The sequence below is a fragment of the Rhinolophus hipposideros genome (genome assembly GCF_964194185.1).
Source record: "Rhinolophus hipposideros genome assembly, chromosome: 14".
Classification (NCBI taxonomy): domain Eukaryota; kingdom Metazoa; phylum Chordata; class Mammalia; order Chiroptera; family Rhinolophidae; genus Rhinolophus; species Rhinolophus hipposideros.
Genome location: NC_138060.1, coordinates 1,476,725 through 1,500,603, shown reverse-complemented (window position 1 = coordinate 1,500,603; position 23,879 = coordinate 1,476,725). Strand labels below are relative to the sequence as shown.

The 23,879-nt window shown below is 37.4% G+C and overlaps 2 protein-coding genes across 2 annotated transcripts in view; one reads left to right on the top strand and one right to left on the bottom strand.

Annotated features, from left to right (window-relative positions):
* The window catches only part of SHQ1 (SHQ1, H/ACA ribonucleoprotein assembly factor), a 150,001-nt gene extending 138,327 nt beyond the window's left edge, over positions 1 to 11,674 (bottom strand). The window contains exon 1 of the mRNA XM_081072717.1: positions 11,409 to 11,674. Within this exon, the coding sequence (XP_080928843.1) occupies positions 11,409 to 11,551 (143 nt within the window). The 5' untranslated portion in view covers positions 11,552 to 11,674. The remainder of the gene's footprint in view (positions 1 to 11,408) is intronic.
* A 77-nt stretch (positions 11,675 to 11,751) lies between these two features.
* Positions 11,752 to 23,879, top strand: part of GXYLT2 (glucoside xylosyltransferase 2) — a gene marked incomplete at its 5' end in the record, with an annotated part of 191,737 nt that continues 179,609 nt past the window's right edge. The window contains one exon of the mRNA XM_081072716.1: positions 11,752 to 11,901. The remainder of the gene's footprint in view (positions 11,902 to 23,879) is intronic.

The window sequence follows — 23,879 nt, the reverse complement described above, 5'->3', positions numbered from 1 at the left end:
TCAGAAAAAAAATATTAAGAAAACAATTCCATGTACAATTTCATCAGAAAATAAAATAAAACACTTAGGAATAAATATAATTTAAAAAGCAAAATACCTGTATTTAGAAAATTGTAAGACATAGAAAAGAGAAGTTAAAGAAGACACAAATAAACGGAAACACATACCATGCACATGGATAGAAAGAATATAGTTAAAACATCTGTACTATCCAAAGCAATACATAGATTCAATGTAATCCCTATCCAAATACCAATGGCATTTTTCACAGAACTAGAAAAAAATAATCGTAATATTTATATGAAACCATAAAAGATCTGGGATGGCAATGGTAATCCTGAGAAAGAAGAACAAAGCTCGAGGTATCACATTACTGATATCAAATTATACTACAAGTCTATACAGTAAGCAACACAGCATGGCATTGGCATAAAAACAGACACACAGATCAACGGAAGAAATTAGAGAGCCCAGAAATAAATCCATGCCTATATGGTCATTAAATCTATGACAAGGAAGCAAGAATTTACACTGGGGTAAAGACAGTCTATTCAATAAATGGTGCTGGGAAAACTAGACAGATACATGCAAAAAAAAAATAAACCTGTACCACATTCTTATGCCACATACAATAATAAACTCAAAATAGATTAAAGACCTAAATATAAAACCTGAAAATATAAAACTCATAGAAAAAATATAGGAAGTAAATTCTCAGACATTACTCTTAGTAATATTTTTACTGATATATCCCCTTGGTCAAGGGAAACAAAAGAAAAAATAAACAAATGGGACTGCATCAAACTAAAAAGTTTTTCACAGCAAAAGAAACCATGAACAAAACAAAAAGACATCCTACTGAATCGGAGATAATTGTCAATGATACATCTCATAAGGGGACAATATTCAAAAATTTTTTTTGAGATGTCATCAAAATGGCAGCGTGAGGTGAGCCTCTGTAAAGCTCCCCTGAAATTTACAACTAATCGAACAACAATAACTCCACAAAGGACTCTCTGCACAGCAGACAGGCAAGACAAAGAAGCCCACTACTGAATTCACTTAAAGGTGGGCGATCGCACGAGCCGGGAAGAAGGGAAGGGAGAAGTGCGCAGACATAGCCGGACGGGCGCAGGACGCAGACCAGGCTCAGTGCTCCAAGCTCGCTGCATCCCAGAACTACCACAGCTGCGGGAGAGGGAAGAACTCGGATTGCTAACACTCCGCTTATGGCCCACAGGACTGAGGGGGCAGCATATAACACGGCTGAAGCTAATGCTCACGGCAGAGACCTCAGAGAAAAGACTGAGGGAAGAAGGCTGAGAACAGTGGTTTAAGCCCTCACTGCTGAGCAGAGAACGAAAGCCTTAGGCACTGAGACTAGCCGCCCCCCCCCTCCCAGAGCTCACCCCACCCCCACCTTCCTGGTGCTAGAAGCGGATAGGTAGCAGTGTCAGATCAAAAGAACAGAATATTTGCTGTTCTGAGAACTGGGGACCGCAGACACACATTAGCAGCCCAACTAGTTCAGGCAAAGAGGAGGGAGCTGTGAAGCAGGACCGGCTGTGGTGGTGGTCCCCGCCATTGCTCAATAGAAGAAATGAAGAATGAAATGACCAGCTTAGGTAGTAGAGTTGACCAGAGGGAGGAAAGAATCAGTGACATCGAAGATTGAAACCTGGAAATTACACAGATGGAAGAAGAAAGAAACTTGAGACTTAAAAGAAAAGAAAAAACTCTACAAGAACTTTCTGACTCTGTCAGAAAGAGCAACATAAGAAAAATGGGCATACCAGAAGGAGAAGGAAAAAAAAGGGAACAGAGAATATATTAAAACAAATTGTTGATGAGAAATTCCCAAAATTATGGACAGAACTGGATCCTCGAATCCAAGAAGCAAATAGAACACCTAATTACCTCAATCCCAACAGGCCCTCTCCAAGGCATATTGTATTGAAGCTGTCTAAAATCGACGACAAAGAAAGAATCTTCAAGGCACCCAGGGAAGAAAAGACGGTAACCTACAAAAGAAAGCCCATTAGATTATCATCAGATTTTTCAGCAGAAACTCTACAAGCCAGGAGGGAGTGGAACCAAATATTCCAACTATTCAAAGACAAAAATCGTAAGCCAAGAATAATATATCCAGCAAAGATATCCTTTAGATATGAAGGAGGAATAAAGACCTTTCCAGACATACAGAAGCTGAGGGAATTTTCCAATACACGACCTGCAGTACAAGAAATACTAAAGGAGGCTATTTGACCACCATCAACGGGGACAATTTGTGGCAACCAAAACATAAAAAGGGGGAGAGTAAAGGCCTGAACCAAAATATGAGAATGGAGACAGTAAGCGTGCTGAAGAAAATGGAATACTCTAAATGTCAAACTTTCTTTTATATAAACTTAAGGGTAACAACTCACACAAAAAAATCCAGAACTGAAATATATACTGTAATGAAAGAATAAACAGAGGGAAACATAATAGAATACCACCACACAGAAATAATAGACAACAACATAAAGACAAAGAAACAATAAAGACACAGCTTCACCAGAAAACTAAAGATAGAATGACAGGAAATCCTCACATATCAATAATTACCCTAAATGTAAATAGACAGAACCCACCAATAAAAAGGCACAGAGTAGCAGATTGGATCAAAAAACTAAACCCAACCATATGCTGTCTCCCAGAGACACATCTCAGCTACAAGGAAAAGCATAGACCCAAAGTGAAAGTGTGGAAATTGACACTCCAAGCAAATGGTACCCAGAGAAAATCAGGTGAAGCCATAATGATATCAGATGAAACAGACTTCAGGGTGAAAAAGATAACAAGAGACAAAGATGGACATTTCATAATGGTAAAGGGGACTATACAACAAGAAGACATAACAGTCATCAATATTTATGCCCCCAATCAGGGAGCACCGAAATATACCAAGCAACTACTAACAGAACTAAAGGGAGAAATTGACCAAAACACAATTATACTAGGGGACTTAAATACATCATTGACAGCTATGGATAGATCATCCAAACAGAAAATAAATAACAAAATAGCAGCCCTAAATGACTCATTAGATAAAATGGACATAATTGACATATACAGAGCGATTCATCCTAAAACAAAAGGCTATACATTCTTTTCTAGTGTACATGGAACATTCTCAAGAATAGACCATATATAGGAACATAAAATCAGCCTCAGCATATTTAACAAGATTGAAATCATACCAAGCATATGCTCTGATCACAAGACTTTGATATAATTGGATATCAACTGCAAAAAGAAAGCAGGAAAAAACACAAATACATGGAGATTAAACAATATTCTTTTAAAGAATGACCGGGACAAAGAAGAAATTAGAGGAGAGATCAAAAGATACACAGAAACAAATGACAATGAAAATATATCCTACCAAAACATTTGGGATGCAGCGAAAGCAGTTTTAAGAGGGAAATTTATATCATTACACGCCTATCTCAAGAAACAAGAAAAATCCCAAATAAATAACCTCATGTTACACCGTAAAGAACTAGAAAGAGAAAAACAAGTGAAACCCAAGATCAGCAGAAGAGAGGAAATAACAAAAATCAGAGCAGAACTAAATGAAATAGACAACAAAAAGACAATAGAAAAAATTAATGTGACAAAAAGCTGGTTCTTTGAAAAGATTAACAAAATTGACAAACCCTTGGCTAGACTCACTAAGATAAAAAGAGAGAAGACACTAATTGACAAAATCAGAAATGAAAAAGGGGAAGTTATCACGGACACCACAGAAATACAAAGGATCATGCAAGAATACTATGAAGGACTATATGCCACCAAATTCAATAACCTAGAAGAAATGGACAAGTTGTTAGAAACATATAGTCCTCAAAGGCTGAACCATGAAGAACTGGAAAATCTAAACAGACAGATCACTAGAAACGAAATTGAATCAGTCATCCAAAATCTTCCCAAAAGCAAAAGTCCGGGACCAGATGGCTTCACTAGTGAATTCTACCAAACCTTCAAACAGGATCTAATACCAATCCTACTCAAACTCTTCCAAAAAATTGAAGAAGAGTCAGTACTCCCTAACTCATTTTCTGAGGCCAACACTACCCTGATACCAAAACCTGGTAAGGACAACAACAAAAAAAAAACTACAGACCAATATCTCTGATGCAAAAATCCTAAACAAAATTCTAGCAAATCGAATACAACAATGCATTAAAAAGATTATTCATCACGACCAAGTGGGGTTCATCTCAGGGGCACAATGATGGTGCAACATACGCAAATCCATCAATGTGATACAACATAAACAAAAAAAGGACAAAAATCATATGATTATATCAATTGATGCAGAAAAAGCATCTGATAAGATACAACATCTATTTGTAACACTTAATAAAACACTTAATAAAACAAATACAGAAGGAAAATACCTTAACATAATAAAGGCCATATATGAAAAAGCATCTGATAAGATACAACATCTATTTATAACACTTAATAAAACACTTAATAAAACAGCTATAGAAGGAAAATACCTTAACATAATAAAGGCCATATATGACAAGCCCTCAGCTAATCTCATAATTAATGGTGAAAAACTGAAGTCCTTTGCTCTATGTTCAGGAACGCGACAGGGCTGTCCCCTATCACCTCTGCTTTTCTACATAGTGTTGGAACTCCTTGCCAGAGCAATCAGGGTAGAGAAAGAAATAAGAGGCATCCAAATTAGGAATGAAGAGGTTAAATTTATCACCCTTTGCGGATAACATGATGTTATATATAGAAAACCCTAAAGACTCCACCAACAGCTGTTAGAAACAATCAACGAATACAGTAAAGTTGCTGGCTAAAAAATCAATGTACAAAAGTCCATTGCATTCCTATTTACTAACAATGAAATCTCAGAAAAAGAAATACAAAAAACAGTTCCTTTTGCAATTGCAACAAAAAGAATAAAATGTCTAGGAATAAACTTAACCAAGGATGTGAAGGAACTATATGCTGAAAACTACAAGACATTTTTGAAAGAAATTGAAGAGACACAAAGAAATGGAAAGACATTCCGTGTTCTTGAATCGGAAGAGTCAACATAATTAAAATGGCCACATTACCCAAAGCAATATGCAGATTTAATGCAATCCCCATCAAAATCCCAATGGCATTTTATTTAAAGAAATAGAACAAAATATCAGATTTGCTTGGAACCACAAAAGACCGCAAATACCCTAAGCAATCTTAAGAAAAAAGAACAATACTGGAGGTATCGCACTCCCTGACTTTAGCTTGTACTACAGGGCTACAATAATCAAAACAGCATGGCATTGGCAGAAAAAACAGACACATAGACCAATGGAATAGAATTGAGAACTCAGAAATAAAACCACATAAATATGGACAGATAATTTTTGACAAAGAAGCTAAAAACATACAATGGAGGAAAGACAGCCTCTTCAATAAATGGTGCTGGCAGAATTGGATAGCCACGTGTAAAAGAATGAAAGGACTGCTATCTGTCACCATGTACCAAAATGAATTCAAAGTGGATCAAAGACTTAAGCATAAAACCTGACACAATAAACTGCATAGAAGAAAACATAAGTTCTAAACTTATGGACTTTAGGTTCAAAGAGCATTTTATGAATTTGACTCCAAAGGCGATGGAAGTAAAAGCTAAAATAAACGAATGGCAGTATATGAAACTTAAAAGCTTCTGCACCGCAAAACAAACCATCGACAAAATAAATGGGCAACCAACTGAATGGGAGAAGATTTTTGCAAACAGTGCCTCCGATAAGGGGCTAATATCCAAAATATACGAGGAACTCATAAAACTCAACAACAAAAAACAAACAACCCAATTGAAAAATGGGCAGAGGACCTGAAGAGACATTTCTCCAAAGAGGACATACAAATGGCAAACAAACATATGAAAATATGCTCAACATCACTAATCATCGGAGAAATGCAAATGAAAACCACAATGAGATATCACCTCACCCCAGTCAGAATGGCTTTCATCAACAAGACAAATAGTAACAAGTGTTGGAGAGGCTGTGGAGAAAAAGGAACCCTCATACACTGTTGGTGGGAATGCAGACTGGTGCAGCCATTATGGAAGGCAGTGTGGAGGTTCCTCAAAAAATTACGAATAGAATTACCATATGACCCAGCAATCGCTCTCCTGGGTATCTACCCAAAAATATAAAAGCATTTCTCTATAGAGACACGTGTACGCCAATGTTCATTGCAGCTTTGTTTACGGTGGCCAAGACATGGAAACAACCAAAATGTCCTTCGATAGATGAATGGATAAAGAAGTTGTGGTACATATACACAATGGAATACTATTCGGCGTTAAGGAAAGATGATATAGGAGAATTTGTGACAACATGGATGGATCTTGAGAGGATAATGGTAAGTGAAATAAGTCAGACAGAAAAAGCAGAGAACCCTATGATTTCACTGATATGTGGTATATAAACCAAAAAGAACAAGACAAACAAATGAGAAACAAAAACTCATAGACACAGACAATAATTTAGTGGTTACCAGAGGGTAAGGGGGTGGGGGGTGGGTGATGAGGGTAAAGGGGATCAAATATATGGTGATGGAAGGAGAACTGACTGTGGGTGGTGAACACACAATGGGATTTATAGACGATGTAATACAGAATTGTACACCTGAAATCTATGTAAATTTACTAACAATTGTCACCCCAATAAATTTAATTAAAAAAAAAATTTAGGCAAGGGAAAAAAAAAAAAAAAAGACACGTGTGCTCCAATGCTCATTGCAGCTTTGTTTACGGTGGCCAAGACATGGAAACAACCAACATGTCCTTCGATAGATGAATGTATAAAGAAGTTGTGGTACATATACACAATGGAATACTATTCGGCATTAAGAACAGATAATATAGGAACATTTTTGACAAAATGGATGGATCTTGAGAGTATAGTGCTAAGCGAAATAAGTCTGACAGAAAAAGCACAGAACCATATTATTTCACTGATATGTGGTATATAAACCAAAAACAACAAAAGAATAAGAGAAACATATGAGAAACAAAATCTCACAGACACAGACAATAGTTTAATGGTTACCAGAGGATAAGGGGTGTGGGGGGTGGGAGATGAGGGTAAGGAGGATCAAATATATCGTGATGGAAAGAGAACTGACTCTGGGTGGTGAACACACAATGATTTATAGATGATGTAATACAGAATTGTACACCTGAAATCTACGTAATCTTACTAACAATTGTCACCCCAATAAATTTTAAAAAATTATGCAGAACTACAAAAAAAAAAGAAATCGTGCATAATATTGTAGACTATCTGACACATACGCATATTTAAGATCTCCAAAGATGTTATGGTTATATTGTTCAAAAAGTGTTACTAATGGTTAAAAATTTTATGTTTAAAAAACTTATACAAGGCAACATCAAAATAACAAACAATCCAATTAAAAACTGGGCAGAGGATAGGAGGAGACATTTCTCCAAAGAGGACATACAAGTGGCCAATAGACATATAAACATGCTCAACATCACTAATCATCAGACAAATACAAATAAAAACCACAGTAAGATACCACATCACTCCTGTCAGAATGGCTATCATCAATAAATCAACAGACAAGTGTTAGCGAGGATGTGGAGAAAAGAGAACCCTCGTGCACTGCTGGTGGGATTGTAATTTGGTGCAGCCACTATGGAAAACAGTATTGAGGTTCCTCAAAAAATTTAACATAGAACTATCTTATAACCTAGCAATTCCATTCTTGGGTATCTATCCAAAGAAATCCAAAACACTAATTTGAAAAAAATACATGTACAGTGAGTGGTACCTCTATTATAGAACGTAATCCATTCCAGAAGACCGTTGGGAGTTCTGAAACGTTCGAAAACAGCCAACACCTTGGCCTCAGGATCTTGCACTCAGCGGATGCCATGTGCTATGTTCGACTTCGAGGCTTGTTCAAAAACAGAAGCATTTACTTACGGGTTTATGCTGTTCATAAACCGAAATGTTCGTCAACAGCGACATTCGAAAATTGAGGTACTACTGTACTCCTATGTTTACTGCAGCTGTATTCACAACAGCCAAGATATGGAAATAAACAAAATGCCCTTCAACAGATGATTGGATAAAGAAATTGTGGTACATTTATACAATAGAGTAATACTCAGCCATAAAAAAGAATGAAATCTTACTATTTGTAACAGCATGGTGGATCTTCAGAATATTACGCTAAGTGAAATAAGTCAGACTGAGAAAGACAAATACCCTATGATCTCACTTATATGTGGAATCTAAAGAACAGAATAAATGAACAAACAAAACAGAAATAGACTCATAGATACAGAGAACAAACTGATGGTTGCCGGATGGGAGGGGGGTTAAGGGGATGAGTAAGAAAGGTGAAGGGATTAGGAAGCACTAATTATTAGCTTCAAAATAGTCACGGGGATGTGGTGAGCAGTAAGGGGAATATAGTCAACAATGTTGTAAAACTGCATGGTGTCAGCTGGGTATTGGACTTGACAAGGGGAATTACTTCATAAGTTGTATGGATGCCTGGCCACTGCACTGTACACCTGAAAGTAATATAAAACAGTATTGATTGTCAACTATAATTAAGTATATGTATAATCATGGGATATAAAGTACAGGAATATAGGAAATATAATAATCCATGGCATTGTAATAGCTATCTACAATGTCGAATGGGTAGTAGACGTGGGGGGTTTATCACTTTGTGAGGGGTGTAAATGTCTAATCATTATGTTGTTTTGTAGACCTGGAACGAATAACAAAAAAAGAAAAAAGATTTGAGAGGAAAAATAAAGTAAGCTATTGTTATTAGCTATTAGCTCCCTTCTCCTAGATTCTTTGTAAATATAAATCCTTACCGTGAAATAGTAAAATCATATTTGTTCACAGATATGCCTCCTCTGCTAGACTCTCAATTCCTCAAGGAGAGGGGTGAGATTTTATTCATCTTTTGTGTGCTGTAGCAAACTATATTTTCAACAAAGATGGCCCATCTCACATCACTGCTTCCAACGTGGGGGGGGCGGGGGGGGTCAGTGTTCACTCCCTTTAAAACTGAGCATATTTAACCAATACAATACAATAGAATTGATTGTGATTTCTGAAGTTAGGTCATAAAAGATGATATGGATTCTCCCTTGCTGGCTGGAATACTCACTCTAGAAACTTTTAGCTATCCTGTTTGTGCTCCAACTCCCTGAAGGAATCACAAATTAGACCACGCTAAGAGACCACACAGGGAGGTCCTAAGACTACAGGAAGAGAGATACCCTCCCCAACTTCACCACGCCAGTCCTCAGCTCCTTAGTCCCTTCTTGTTCCAGAGCCAACCATCATGTGATCACAACTGAATTAAAGACCTCAATCCAGAAGAGCCCAGCCAAGTCCTTATCAAATTCCTGACACACAAAAACCAGGGAGTTAATTAAATGATTATTGTTTTAGACCTTTAAGTTTGCTCGGTTGTCCAGCAACGATGACTGGAACAGCAGGCCCTTAATAATACCTACTATTTATTGAATACATGGTTAATTACCAGACACGGTAGTAAGAACTACTATGTATGCATTATCTCAATCCTCACATCAACATTTTAAGATCACTAATATTAGTCCCATTTTACAAATGAGAAAATTGAGACTGAATAATTTGCCCAAAGTCACAGAATACCAAATGTGCTGAGCCTCAGGTGTGCCCAATTCCCAAGCCTCTGATACCCAACGAATGGATGAATTTGTGTAAAGAGTACTCTAAATTGTTTCACACCTTACCTCTTATTTTGTCTTTATCAAAACTCTGACTTAAGCAAAGTGATTCTTACTTTGAAAATTTTATTTTCTTGTATTTATTTTACTTTACAATCCTATCTTATTTAACAACTTTTCTCTGAGCCTCTGATCCTTCATCTGTAACATGGGTGAATGACAGAACCTACTTCGTAGGACTGCCCTAACACCAAATGAGATGATCCATGTAAAGCACTAACCTGGAGTAAAAATCCAATAAATATTTGCTATACCATCATCAGCATGTTCCCATTCCTCATATCTGGGCTTAAATATCACTTCAGAAAGGCTTTCCCTGGGCACTTTACATAAACATTGGGTCTCTTTTATTCTCTATCACTGCACTTTATTTCCCTTCAGAGCACTTACTATGATTTGTAGTTGTATGTTTTCTTGTTTGCTTATTCTTTTTCTCTCCTCATTAGAATGTAACCCACCTGAGGCACGACTACATCTCCAATACTGAAAATAGAGCCTGGTACATACCATGGACTTGAAAAATAAATAAAGATATAAATAAGTACAGAAATAGGTAAGTGCAGCATACTCAAGTAGGTGGATTAAGTTTGGGCCTAATGGGATCTGAGAAAAGCTGGTGCAGGCCCAGTGAAGGAACAGCTTGATTCTAGAGGAAGGTTTGTATCAGGAAAGTAGCAGGGCAGGAAAAGTAGCGTGGAGCTATCTTTGAATGAGAATGATCCGGAGAATGGATGTTACGTCCTAGGAAAAGGGAGTATTGATAATGTTTAAGAAGAATAATCTGGCAGTGTCCTCTGTAACATGGCGCTGATAATAATAATGCCTATCTCCGAGGACCACTGTCAAGATTAAATGAGATAATGAACATAAGGCATTTATCGCACTGCTTGCCCCTCCTCTCACATGCAATGTGAAGTGCTGGCTGTTACTACTGTTACACTACGGTTCTGCAGGGGGAAAATGCAAACAGCACATGCCCAGGGCTCCTCGCCGAACCTTGGGGGACGACAACCACAGTCAAGGGGCAAAACCAGAGAAGCAGCACATAATGAGGAAGCCGGAGAACCAAGCGACTTCGGTGTCGTGGGAGCCACGGAAGGCGAGCCTTTCAGGAAGCAGGCAGAGGTCGGGGGAGAGGTGGACAAGCAGCACGTGGGCTACGAGCAGCCCAACGGGCCGGCCAGTTGGGAAGTCAGCGCGCGCTGTGGTGGGGCGGGGAGGGCTGAGGCGGGGCGGGCGAGAGAGGGGGAAGGGGAGGGGCGGGCACCTGGGCGGCAGGACGGGCACCGGGAACGCGACGGAGGCCCAAACGCCACGTTTGAAAGCGGCTCCGAAATCTGTCTAACGTGGACATTTAGTAAGTTTTAAGATGAGCTTCGGCAGATCTAGAGCGCACACCCACAGGAGCTCCCGTGCCCAGGCACCTACCGAAGCCGCGGGGGTCTCGGGAAAGGGCAGTGGGAAAACCGAGACGTGCTCCCGTTCTTTCACCCTCTCTGCATAAGCCGTTACCGAATGAGTGAATGAAGCCCCAAAACGCGCTTCCCGTGGCCAGACACGCGGGACTCACCTGAGAAAATACGGCTTGGCATAGAACTTGAAGTCGACCCCCTTGAAGTAGACGTCAAACTCCGAGACCCGGGCGTAGGGCACGCGGATAGCGATAGTCAGGAAGTCGGGGTCCTGGCTGAGGTCGAACGCCGGGGTCAGCATTGCCGCGCCGCACGCCGGGACCAAGTCAGTCACGGTCACTGCAGCCACGGTCTCACCACTCAAATTCTCCGAGAACTACCCACGCGCAGACACTCGTCCGGTGAGTCACAGCGCTTCCGGCCCAAGGCGGAAGTGCTCGTGCGTGACGAGGAAGTCCCGCCTCTCGCCTATCTCCGTGGAGACGGGACGCTGTAGGTGGAGAGACGGAGAAAGGGAGTGGCAAGTGGAGCTTTGTGCACGGGTATTGAACCCAGAGCGTAACTTGGAAGAACACGGACAGCAGTCCACCTTAGACCCACAAGCCTCTTTCGAGGTTCTTAGAGATGATTTTAACAGCACTGGCTTTGCAGGTAGGCAGACCTACTTTTGAATCCTTTCTCGGCCACTTCCCAGCTGTTAAGACCATTGGAAAGTTACTAAACTTCTCTGTGCTTCACATACCTCTTCTATAAAATGAGAATAATACTAGGATCTAGCCCCATAGAGATACTGTGAGGATAGCATGAAAATATGTAAAGCTCTAACAACGTACCTGGCAGGTTGTCGATGCTCGATGTGTTGGATCAGTCACCCCAGCAGCGTCCTACTGGGCTTTTCCTTAGATCACACCTGTTTGGTCAACAATCCCCTGTTCATCCTCTTCCTCACCGCCTTTCTATGCCAATCTCTCAACCCTCCTTCTCTTCTCCCTCTCCCCCTCCTATCTCCCTCTTTCCCTCTCTCTTTCCTAATTCCTTATTTGAATAGACTTTTCTTGTTTACAGATCGTTTACCTAATTTACCAGTTTACCTGTTTACCTGTTTTACCTATTACCTAATCTGTTTCAAGATTTTAGGTAAAATCTCTTTTACCTAATTTACCTGTTTACCTGTTTACCTAATCTCTTTCAACACTAGGAACTTCAAAGAACGACTCAAAAGGTTAAGCAATATGTCTTATAATAATCATGCACTTTTACAATGATCAGACCCAGAACGTCTGACTCTTAAACCATGGTAGAGTTAGCCTGTATTGGCAAATTGCTGTCTTTCTGTACTTTTCCTTTTCTTAGTTTTCTCCTTAGACTTGTTTGCGGTCCTCTTTGGTCTCCTTTTTCCCTTTGCTCCCTTGTCTTCTTCCTCCCCCACTTTTAATCTATGCTCCTCGTACTCTCCCAGTGCTTCCTCCACTAGTCTCTTTCTTCCCCTACATATTCCGTTGGCCTTCCTTTCCTCTAATTTTATTTCCTGTTATTCCACTGATAGCTAGAATAGTCCAGGAAATAGTACCTATTTACCCATCTCCTCTGACAGTGGACCAGATAACCTCAAAAGCCTTTTCAATCTCCCATTTTTCATGAGTCTTAGAAATTAATTAAGACTCAGAAAAATACATTAACTAGAGCAAACAAAATTTAAAAAATTTAAAATAAAAATCACTCTGCTTAAATCTGGGAGTTTTGATAAAGACAAAATAAGAGGTCATGTGTAAAACAATTTAAAGCGTACTCTTACACACACATTCAGCTATTCCTTGGGCAGCAGAGCAATTAATTGAATTAACTGAAATTTAGTATGTGCCAGTACATACAAAATCCTTTATAGTGATCTCGTTTTCTCCTTGTGACAGCTCTATGAAGTAGGCATTATATCCCCATGGTTTGCACAGGATTACACAGTTAGTGAGTGGTGAAACAGGAATTGAAACCCAAGTGAATCTGATTTCTGTTCCCAGGCTCTAAAACACTATAGAACTGACTCCCTTAAAAATTAATATAAGACCCAGTATTATTGATATTATATTATATTTTATATTATGTAAGACCACTTATATTTTTGCTCCAAAAGATGCATTGGAGCTGGTGGTCCAGCTAGGTCTTATTTTCGGGGAAACACGGTACCCAACTTGTTTCATATTCTGAACCAAGCCTCCCTGTTTTATGCCATACTGAACCTTACAAATAACAGGCACTCAATACTGTAAATGCATTGATAAAACTTGTAGTTAGTAAAACCCTTGAGATAGGCCTTTGACTGGATCATTCCAAATTAGCTTTACATTTACCAAGGGACCTCATTCCTATAGGTCACAAGTATTAATATTTTAAAATTATTAACGCAGGAAAATTAACTGAGACTGAAGTTATGCTATCCATGAGGAAACTCTAATTGAAAGCACTTTAAAGTAGAGCTGTGTACTTTCTAGATGATTTATCCTATTTTTGGCAACACAAACACACACATATACACACACACAGGATTGCAACACAGATAAACAGACTGTATGGTACATTGCTACTCTTACAAGAAATATATACAGTATTACATCTGATGTATCGCAAAATACTGATAGTTGCAACTACATAACAGGGTTTTGTTGGTGGTGTTTTATTGTTTGTATGTTTATTGTTGTTTATTTTTGTATGTCTAATTAGTGGTAAATTATGCAAGTTATAAATTCTATTTAAAATAATATAAACAAAGTCATTTTAAAATAGAATATCAGAGGAATTGCCTCGCATGTCTTATGCCTCAAACCTCTGGAATGTTAAAACAGGGCAAAATAAACTTTGGGCTGGGCCTAAAGCAACATTATGTCCCAAAAAACTGTTTACAGGGATAACAAGAAAGCTGATATTATTACTATCATACTGACGAATACCAGACTAAAAATTAAAAACATTCTTTAGAATCAACATCTCCATGTTAGCTCATCTGCACCAATAGAAATGCCTTCCTACTGTTCATGTAATTGTTCTCCTTCCCTTTCTTATAAATACCCCCTTGCCTTTGTCTCCTAATCAGAACCTTATTTGATTTCTGCCTGAATCAGCTTCCCAAATAGCTATTTTTGAAATCGCAAATAAATGCTTTTTGCTTCTCACTTTGGCCTTTTATTTTTTAGGTTAACATATCTAATGTCAGGAGTGGCATGTAAAATGGCTTTACCTTCATGGATCAGCATATCCTGGGTCTGGGTATAGTACCTAAAAAGCCGTTTTTTGTGCTCACCACATCCATGGACCACTATCTCCTTCACTGAAGCCCTCTTAGGTTCAGACCTCCCTCCTTTTTGGACTGAGGTTAAATATCATTATTTCAGATCAGGAGGGGTTTTAACCTCAAGGGGGCAGGGGCCCCCTTTATATATATATGTGTGTGTGAGTGTGTGTGTGTATCTCAGAGGAATTGCCTTGTATATACATATATATATATATATATGTATACCTCTAGAGGGAAATTATTAGAATTAGTTTATGAAGAGCTCTGTTTAATTGGATTGAATGAATTATGCAATACAATAGAAATTAACACAAATATTTTTCAATATCACATGATCTTGGAAAATATTTGATATTAAAACAAATATTAAGTTAGTTGGTTTCATTAAAACAGACATGTCTTTAGAGTTATTAACTTTTAATATAATATTTTTATTTTATCTGGGTTTACAAAAAAATAAGTTCGTGTTATCTCTGTTATAAGGTTTCTCAACAAGAAAATAGTTTGGGATAAAAACTGACATTGTCTGATGTCACATAAAATTTTCATGAATAATCTAAATATAATTATTAAAATTAGTTAAATGTAAGTAGAATAAAAAGTTTTCGAATAAAAAATTTTAGCAATAATTGTTTTATGATATGTGCACTTAAAAATAGTTTCCTCATTAATGAATGCCAACTATAATTTTATATATATAATGTGATGGTTCAGTGTGGGGTCGGAGGGATGGTGGATGGGGGGAGGGGGGTTCGCAGTGTGGGGGATGTAGATGATGAACGTCTGGGTATTGCCTTGTTTTGTACACCTGAAACTAATAAATAAATTAATTATAACAAAAAAAAAAAAAAAAAAAAAATAGTTTCCTAAATAGTTTTGGTAACTTGAAATATTAGTTTTACTAAGTTAAGTTAAAAGATGAAAAATGTTTGAATATCTAAATCATTTCCAAATAAGATAAAATACTGAAACATTAATTGCTAAATAAATCTAAGTTTACCTATTTTGGCTTTTTGGGGGGAGGAGGAAGGAGAACAGGACTTTATTGGGGAACAGTGTGTACCTCCAGGACTTTTTTCCAAGTTAAGTTGTCCTTTCAATCTTAGTTGTGAAGGGTGCCGTTCAGCTTCAAGTTGTTGTCCTTTCAGTCTTAGTTGTGGAGGGCGCAGCTCAGCTCCAGGTCTAGTTGCCCTTGCTAGTTGCAGGCGGCGCAGCCCACCATCCCTTGAGGACTCCAGGAATTGAACTGGCAACCTTGTGGTTGAGAGCCCACTGGCCCATGTGGGAATCCAACCAGCAGCCTTTGGAGTTAGGAGCACGGAGCTCTAACCGCCTGAGCCACTAGGCCGGCCCTATTTTTGGCTTCTTAATACAGAAAAAATAAGCTATTTGGGTTCATTAATAAACATGTTTTATGCTATGTTGAGGAAACAAATGTTTCTAAAAATTATGAAATATATTTTCCATTCTAAGAGCCTACATTTTTGAGATTATGAAACGTATTCATAAATTTGACAATCTAGAGTATGCTAATTGCTCACTTTTAGTGGTCACTAGAAATTAAAGTTTCTGAAGATTAAAAATTCAAATTAGCAGGGAAATAATTAACAGATGTTTTCAGTAAAAGGTGATTTAAGATATAGATATATGTTTCCATTAAAAAATGAAAAGAATTTGTCCTGGTTATTTCAAAATGGGAAGACAAAGAGAGAAAATTTTACCAACTGAAATTAAGCAGGCTAAAGTTAAATTGTTATTAAGCTTAATATCAATATTGGACTTATGTGAAGCTAAAAATTAATGTTGTTGCTCTGCTAAAAGAACAAAATTTTCCTGTATTTTTGATAGGCTTTTTTAATTAAAGTTTATTGGGGTGACAATTGTTAGTAAAGTTACACAGATTTCAGGTGTACAATTCTGTATTACATCATCTATAAATCCCATTGTGTGCTCACCACCCAGAGTCAGTTCTCCTTCCATCACCATGTATTTGATCCCCTTTACCCTCATCGACCACCACCCCCGCCTTACCCTCTGGTAACCACTAAATTATTGTCTGTGTCTATGAGTATGTCTTTCTCATTTGTTTGTCTTGTTCTTTTGTTGTTTTTGGTTTATATACCACATATCAGTGAAATCAAATGGTTCTCAACTTTTCCTGCCTGACTTATTTCTCTTAGCATTATAATCTCAAGATCCATTCATGTTGTCACAAATGGTACTATTTCATCTTTTCTTACCGCCAAATAGTATTCCATTGTATATATATACCACAACTTATCCATTCATCTATCGAAGGATTCGATATCCATTTATCCATTCATTTATCCATTCATCTATCGAAGGACATTTTGGTTGTTTCCATGTCTTGGCCACTGTAAATAAAGCTGCAATGAACATTGGAGCACACATGTCTTTATGTATAAATATTTCAGATTTTTTGGGTAGATACCCAGGAGAGGGATTGCTGGGTCATATGGTAATTCTATCCGTAATTTTTTGAGGAACCTCCACACTGCCTTCCATAGCGGCTGCACCAGTCTGCATTCCCACCAACAGTATATGAGGGTTCTTTTTTCTCCACAGCCTCTCCAACACTGGTTACTATTTGTCTTGTTGATGAAAGCCATTCTGACTGGGGTGAGGTGATATCTCATTGGGGTTTTTATTTGCATTTCTCTGATATTAGTTATGTTGATCATTTTGTCATATGTCTATCTGCCATTTGTATGTCTTCTTTGGAGAAATGTCTCTTCAGGTCCTCTGCCCATTTTTCAATTGGGTTGTTTGTTTTTTTGTTGTTAAGTTGTATGAGTTCCTTGTATATTTTGAATATTAGCCCTTTATTGGACGCGCTGTTTGCAAAAATCTTCTCCCATTCAGTCGGTTGCCTCTTTATTTTCTCGATGGTTTCTTTTGCTGTGCAGAATCTATTAAGTTTGATATAGTCCCATTCGTTTATTTTAGCTTTTAATTTCCTTGCCTTTGGAATCAAATACATAAAATGCTCTTTGAACCCAAGGTCCATACGTTTAGTACCTATGTTTTCTTCTATGCAGTTTCTTGTTTGAGGTCTTACACTTAGGTCTTTGATCCATTTTGAGTTAATTTTGATACATGGTGACAGCAGTCCAATTTCGTTATTTTGCACGTGACTTTCCAATTCTGCCAGCACCATTTATTGAAGAGGCTGTCTTACTATTGTATGTTTTTTGCTTCTTTGTCAAAATTACCTGTCCATATTTATGTGGCTTTATTTCTGCGTTCTCAATTCTATTGCATTGGTCTATGTGTCTGTTTTTCTGCCAATACCATGCTGTTTTGATTATTGTAGCCCTGTAGTACAAGCTAAAGTCAGGGAATGCGATACCTCCAGTATTGCTTTTTTTTTCTTAAGATTTCTTTGGCTATTCGGGGTCTTTTGTGGTTCCAAACAAATCTGATGATTTTTGGTCCTATTTCTTTTTAAAAATGCCATTGGGATTTTGATGGGTATTGCATTAAATCTGCATATTACTTTGGGTAATATGGCCATTTTAATTATGTTGATTCTTCCAATCCATGAGCAAGGAATGTCTTTCCTTTTCTTTGTGTCTTCAATTTCTTTTAAAAATCTCTTATAGTTTGCAGCATCCTTGGTCTTTCACATCCTTGGTCAAGTTTATTCTTAGGTATTTTGCTGCAATTGCAAAAGAAATTGCTTTTTTCTGTTTCATTTTCTGAGATTTCATTTTTTAGTGTATAGGAAAGGAATGAACTTTTGTACGTTGATTTTGTAGCCGGCAATTTTACTGCATTCGTTGATTGTTTCTAATAGCTTTTTGGCGGAGTCTTTAGGGTTTTCTCTATATAGCATCATGTCATCTGCAAAGAGTGACAATTTAACTTCTTCATTCCCAATTTGGATGCCTTTTATTTTTTTCTCTTGCCTGATTGCTCTGGTAAGGACTTCCAACACTATGTTGAAAAGCTGAGGTGAAAGGGGACAGCCCTGTCATGTTCCCATACTTAGAGCAAAGGGCTTCAGTTTTTCACCATTAATTATGATATTAGCTGAGGATTTGTCATATATGGCTTTTATTATGTTAAGGTATTTTCATCCTATACCTATTTTATTAAGTTTTTTAATCATAAATGGATGTTGTATCTTATCAAATGCTTTTTCTGCCTCAATGGATATAATCATATGTTTTTGTCCTTTATTTTGTTTATGGATTTGTGTATGTTGAGCCATCTTCACGCCCATGAGATGAACCCCACTTGTTTGTGATGAATAATCTTTTCAATGCATTGTTGCATTCGATTTGCTAGAATTTTGCTTAGGGGTTTTGCATCTGTATTCATCAGAGTTATTGGTCTGTAGTTTCCTATTTTGTGTTGTCCTTATCAGGTTTTGGTATCAGGGTAATGTTGGCTTCATAATATGAGTTAGAGAGTATTGTCTCTTCTTCAATTTTTTAGAAGAGTTTGAGTAGGACAGGTATTCGATCCTCTCTGAAGGTTTGGTAGAATTCGCTACTGAAGCCACCTGATCCCAGACTTTTGATTTTGGGAAGGTTTTGGTGACTGATTCAATTTCGTTACTGGTGATCGGTCTGTTTAGATTTTCCAGTTCTTCGTGATTCAGCCTTGGAAGGCTATATGTTTCTAAGAACTTGTCCATTTCTTCTAGGTGATTGAATTTGGTGGCATATAGTGTTTCATAGTATTCTTGCATGATCCTTTGTATTTCTGTGGTGTCCGTGATAACTTCCCCTCTTTCTTTTCTGATTTTGTTTATTAGTGTCTTTTCTCCTTTTATCTTAGTGAGTCTAGCCAAGGGTTTGTCAATATTATTAATCTTTTCAGAGAACCAGTTCTTTGTTGCATTAATTTTTTTCTATTTTCTTTTTGTTCTTATTTCATTTAGTTCTGCTCTGATTTTTATTATTTCCTTTCTCCTGCTGACCTTGGGTTTCATTTGTTCCCCTCTTTTTTCCAGTTCTTTTAGGTGTAATCTGAGGTTATTTATCTGGAATTTTTCTTGTTTCTTAAGATATGCCAGTAATTATATAAATTTCCCTCTAAAACTGCTTTCGCCTCATCCCAAAAATTTTAGTGTGATCTATTTTCATTCTCATTTGTTTCTGTGTATCTTTTGATCTTATTTCTTCTTTGATCTGGTCATTCTTAAAAGTATGTTGTTTAATCTCCACATATTTGTGGTTTTTCCTGATTTCTTTTTGCAGTTGCTATTCAATTTCAAAGCCTTGTGATCAGAGAATATGCTTGGTATGATTTCAATCTTCTTAAATTTGCTGAGACTCGTTTTATGTCCCAATATATGCTCTATCCTTGAGAATATTCTATTTACACTAGGAAAACAATATATAGTCTGATGTCCTAGGGTGAAGTGCTCTATAAATGTCAATTACGTCCATTTCATCTAATGTGTCATTTAGGGTTGCTATTTCTTTATTTTCTGTTTGGATGATGTATCCATAGCTGTTAATGATGTATTTAGGTCCCCTAGTATAATTGTGTTTTGGTCAATTTCTCTCTTTAGTTTTGTTAGTAGTTACTTGGTATATTTCGGTGCTCCCTGATTGGCGGCATAAATATTGATGACTGCTATGTCTTCTTGTTGTATAGTCCCCTTTATCATTATGAAATGTCCATTATTTTCTCTTGTTACCTTTTTTAACCTGAAATCTGTTTCATCTGATATCAGTATGGCTACAGCTGAATTTCTCTGCATACCATTTGCTTGGAGTTTCATTTCCACCCTTTCACTTTGAGACTATGTTGTCCTTGCAGCTGAGATGTGTCTCTTGGATGCAGCATATGGTTGGCTTTAGTTTTTTGGATGCTATCCGCTACTCTGTGCATTTTTATTGGTGAATTGAGTCCATTTCACCATTTACATTTAGGGTGATTATTGATATGTAGGGATTTCCTATCATTCTATCTTTGGTTTTCTGGTAAGACTGTGTCTCCATTGTTTCTTTGCCTTTTTGTTGTTGTCAATTATTTCAGTGTGGTGGTGTTCTATGATTTTTCCCTCTGTTTCTTCCCTCTGTTCTTTTATTCTTCCCTCCGTTTTTTTATTATATTATATAATTCAATTCTGGATTTTTTTTTTTAGTGCTTACCATTAAGTTGATATAAAAGAAAGTTTCATATTTAGAGTATTCCATTTTCTTCAGCATGATTACTTTTCTCCATTCCCATATTCCGGTTCAGGCCTTTACTCTCCCTGCTTTTATGTTTCGGTTGCCACAAATTATCCCTATTTATGCTGGTCAAATAGCCTCCTTCAGTATTTCTTGTAGTGCCGCTCGTGTGCTAGAAAATTCACTCAGCTTTTGTATGTCTGGAAAGGTCTTTATTCCTTCCTCATATCTAAATAATATCTTTGCTGGATATATTATTCTGGGCTCATAATTTTTCTCTTTCAATAGTTTGAATATTTGATTCCACTCCCTCTTGGCTTATAGAGTTTCTGCTGAAAAATCTGATGATAATCTAATGAGCTTTCCTTTGTAGGTTACCGTCTTCTTTTCCCTGGCTGCCTTGAGGATTCTTTCTTTGGCGTTGATTTTAGACAGCTTCAATACAATATGCCTTGGAGAAGGCCTATTGGTGTTGAGGTAATTAGGTGTTCTATTTGCTTCTTGCATTCAAGGATCCAGGTCTTTCCACAAGTTTGGGAAGTTCTCATCGACTATTTGTTTGAATATATTCTCTGTTCCCTTCTCTCTTTCTTCTCCTTCTGGCATGCCCATTATTCTTATATTGCTTTCTGATGGAGTCAGAAAGTTCTTGTAGAGTTCTTTCATTTCTTTTAAGTCTCAGGTCTCTTTCTTCTTCCATTTATGTTATTTCCAGCTTTCTGTCTTCGATGTCACTGGTTCCTTCCTCCAACTGGTCAACTCTACTACATAAGCTGGCTATTTCATTCTTCATTTATTGAGTTCTTAATCTCCAGAAATTCTATTTGGTTCTTTTTAAAAATTTCAGTCTCTTTTGTAAAATGCTCATGTTGTTCTTTGATTGTGTTTCTGAGTTCACTAAACTGCCTGTCTGTGTTTTCTTTCATCTTGTTGAATTTTTTCATAACTGCAATCTTAAATTCTCTGTTGTTTAAGTCACATATTTTCATGTCTTTAAGTTCATTTTCTTTCTGAGCTGTCTGTTACCTTGGTTATTCATGGAAATTAATGATTATTATTTCTCTTCCTAGACATCTACAGGAGGGGGTTCTGTAACATGTTGATAGAAAGAGGTTTGTCTTTTGTTTTCCCGTTGTGGTTGGTAGAATGTTTTTTCTCTCCAACTGCAACCTGTTATTTCTGTCACACTTTAGTATTATATTTTCTCTGCACTATTCCAGCTTCTCACACAATGGTGGGAATTTCCTGGAAGGCGGGCTTCCCCTCTGTGAACAGTTCTCCTGCGTCATAGGGCGCTGCCTCCATGGGGCGATGCGGAGAGCTTCTGAAGTTCCAGAGCTCTTTCTGCACCAGATTTAAAGCCTATGTGTTTCTGCAGCTCTGTTTACTCCTGCAGGGATCTCCTCAGATAGGTGACAACTGGGGCGGGGTGGGTTGTGAGAGGTGGCCCAGAGCAATGGTGGCACCCACCAGTGTGTGTGTGTGTGTGTGTGTGTGTGTGTGTGTGAACTCCTACCAGATGTTTAATCATGGCCATTTTTAAGTCTTTTTTTTTTTTTATAGATGACTATTGTTTTACTCTGATGCTTTGGAGGGAGAACGTTGCTATAAATATGTTTTATCTTCATAGAGATGCATTAAAAAATATAAAAAACCTGACAAGTACTGTAAAATGCTTGTTCCTCCTAACTTTCACTTGTTCCTCCAAACATAACACTGCATTGGAAAAAGACTTCCAGAACTCTAAGCAAAAACTGGATTCATAAAACTGTTAACAAAAAGATGAAGATCAACCAGAACTAATTAAATGGGACTCAGTGAGCTGATGAGGATGATTATAATTTTAATGACTTTTTGTAAGAAATATCACTGGCTTATTTATTAAATGTTTTGGGGTGGCAATGGATAACATTATATAGGTTTCAAGTGTACATTTCTGTAATACATTATCTATATATTGCATTGTGTGCTCACCACCCAGTGTCTGTTCTCCTTCCATCACCATGTATTTGACCCCCTTTTCCTTTTTCTACAACCCCCTCCCCCCTTACCCTCTGGTAAACTCGTCTGTGTCTATTAGTTTTTGTTTCTTTGTTTGTCTTGTTCATTTGTTGCTTTCCATTTCATATCCCACACATGAGTGAAATCATATGATTCTTACCTTTTCTGTCTGAGTTATTTCACTTAGCATGATAATCTCAAGATCCATCCACATTGCCTATTCTTGTGGCTGAGTAATATTCCATTATATATTATATACCACATCTTCTTTATCCAATCATCTATCAAAGAACATTTCAGTTGTTTCCATGAATTGGCCAATGTGAATAATACTGCAGTGAACATGGGGTGGGGTTGGGGGGGTGGGGTACATATATCTTGACAGATAAATGTTTTCAGATTTCTGGGTAGATACCCAGAAGAGGGATAGCTGAGTCATATGGGAGCTCTATTCTTAATTTTTTTTTTTTTGGAACCTCCATACTGTTTTACATGGAGGCTGTACCAATTTACCTTTCCACCAGCAGTGTACTTGTTACTACTTCTCTTGTTGATAATAGTCATTCTAACATGTGTGAGGTGATATCTCATTGTGGTTTTGATTTGCATTTCCCTAATAGCTAGTGAAGTTGAGCATCTTTTCATATACCTGTTGGCTATTTGTACCTCTTCTTGGGAAAACTATCTGTTCATTTCTTCTGCCCATTTTTAATTTGATCATTTGATTTTTTTATTGTTGAGTTGTATGACTTCCTTACATATTTTGGATATTAGCCCCTTATCAGAGGTATTGTTTGCAAATAACTCCTCCCATTTGGTTGGTTGCCCTTTTGTTTAGTTGATGGTTTCTTTTGGTGTGCAGGAGCTGTTTAGTCACATCCATTTTTTTTACTCTTACTTCTTTTGCCTTTGGGGTCAAATTCATAAAAATCCTCACTGAGACCAAGGTCCATATGTTTAGTAGCTAATTTTTCTTCTATGTATTTTATTATTTCAGGTCTTATATTTAGGTTGTTGCATTTTCAATTACTTTTTGTGTGTGGTGTCAAATAGCAGTCTAGTTTTATTCTTTTGCACGTGGTGTTCCAATTTTCCCAGCGCCATTTATTGAAGAGGCTGTCTTTTCTTCATTATATGTTTTGGCTTCTTTAAAAAAAAATACTTGCCCATATACGTGTGAGTTTATTTCTGGC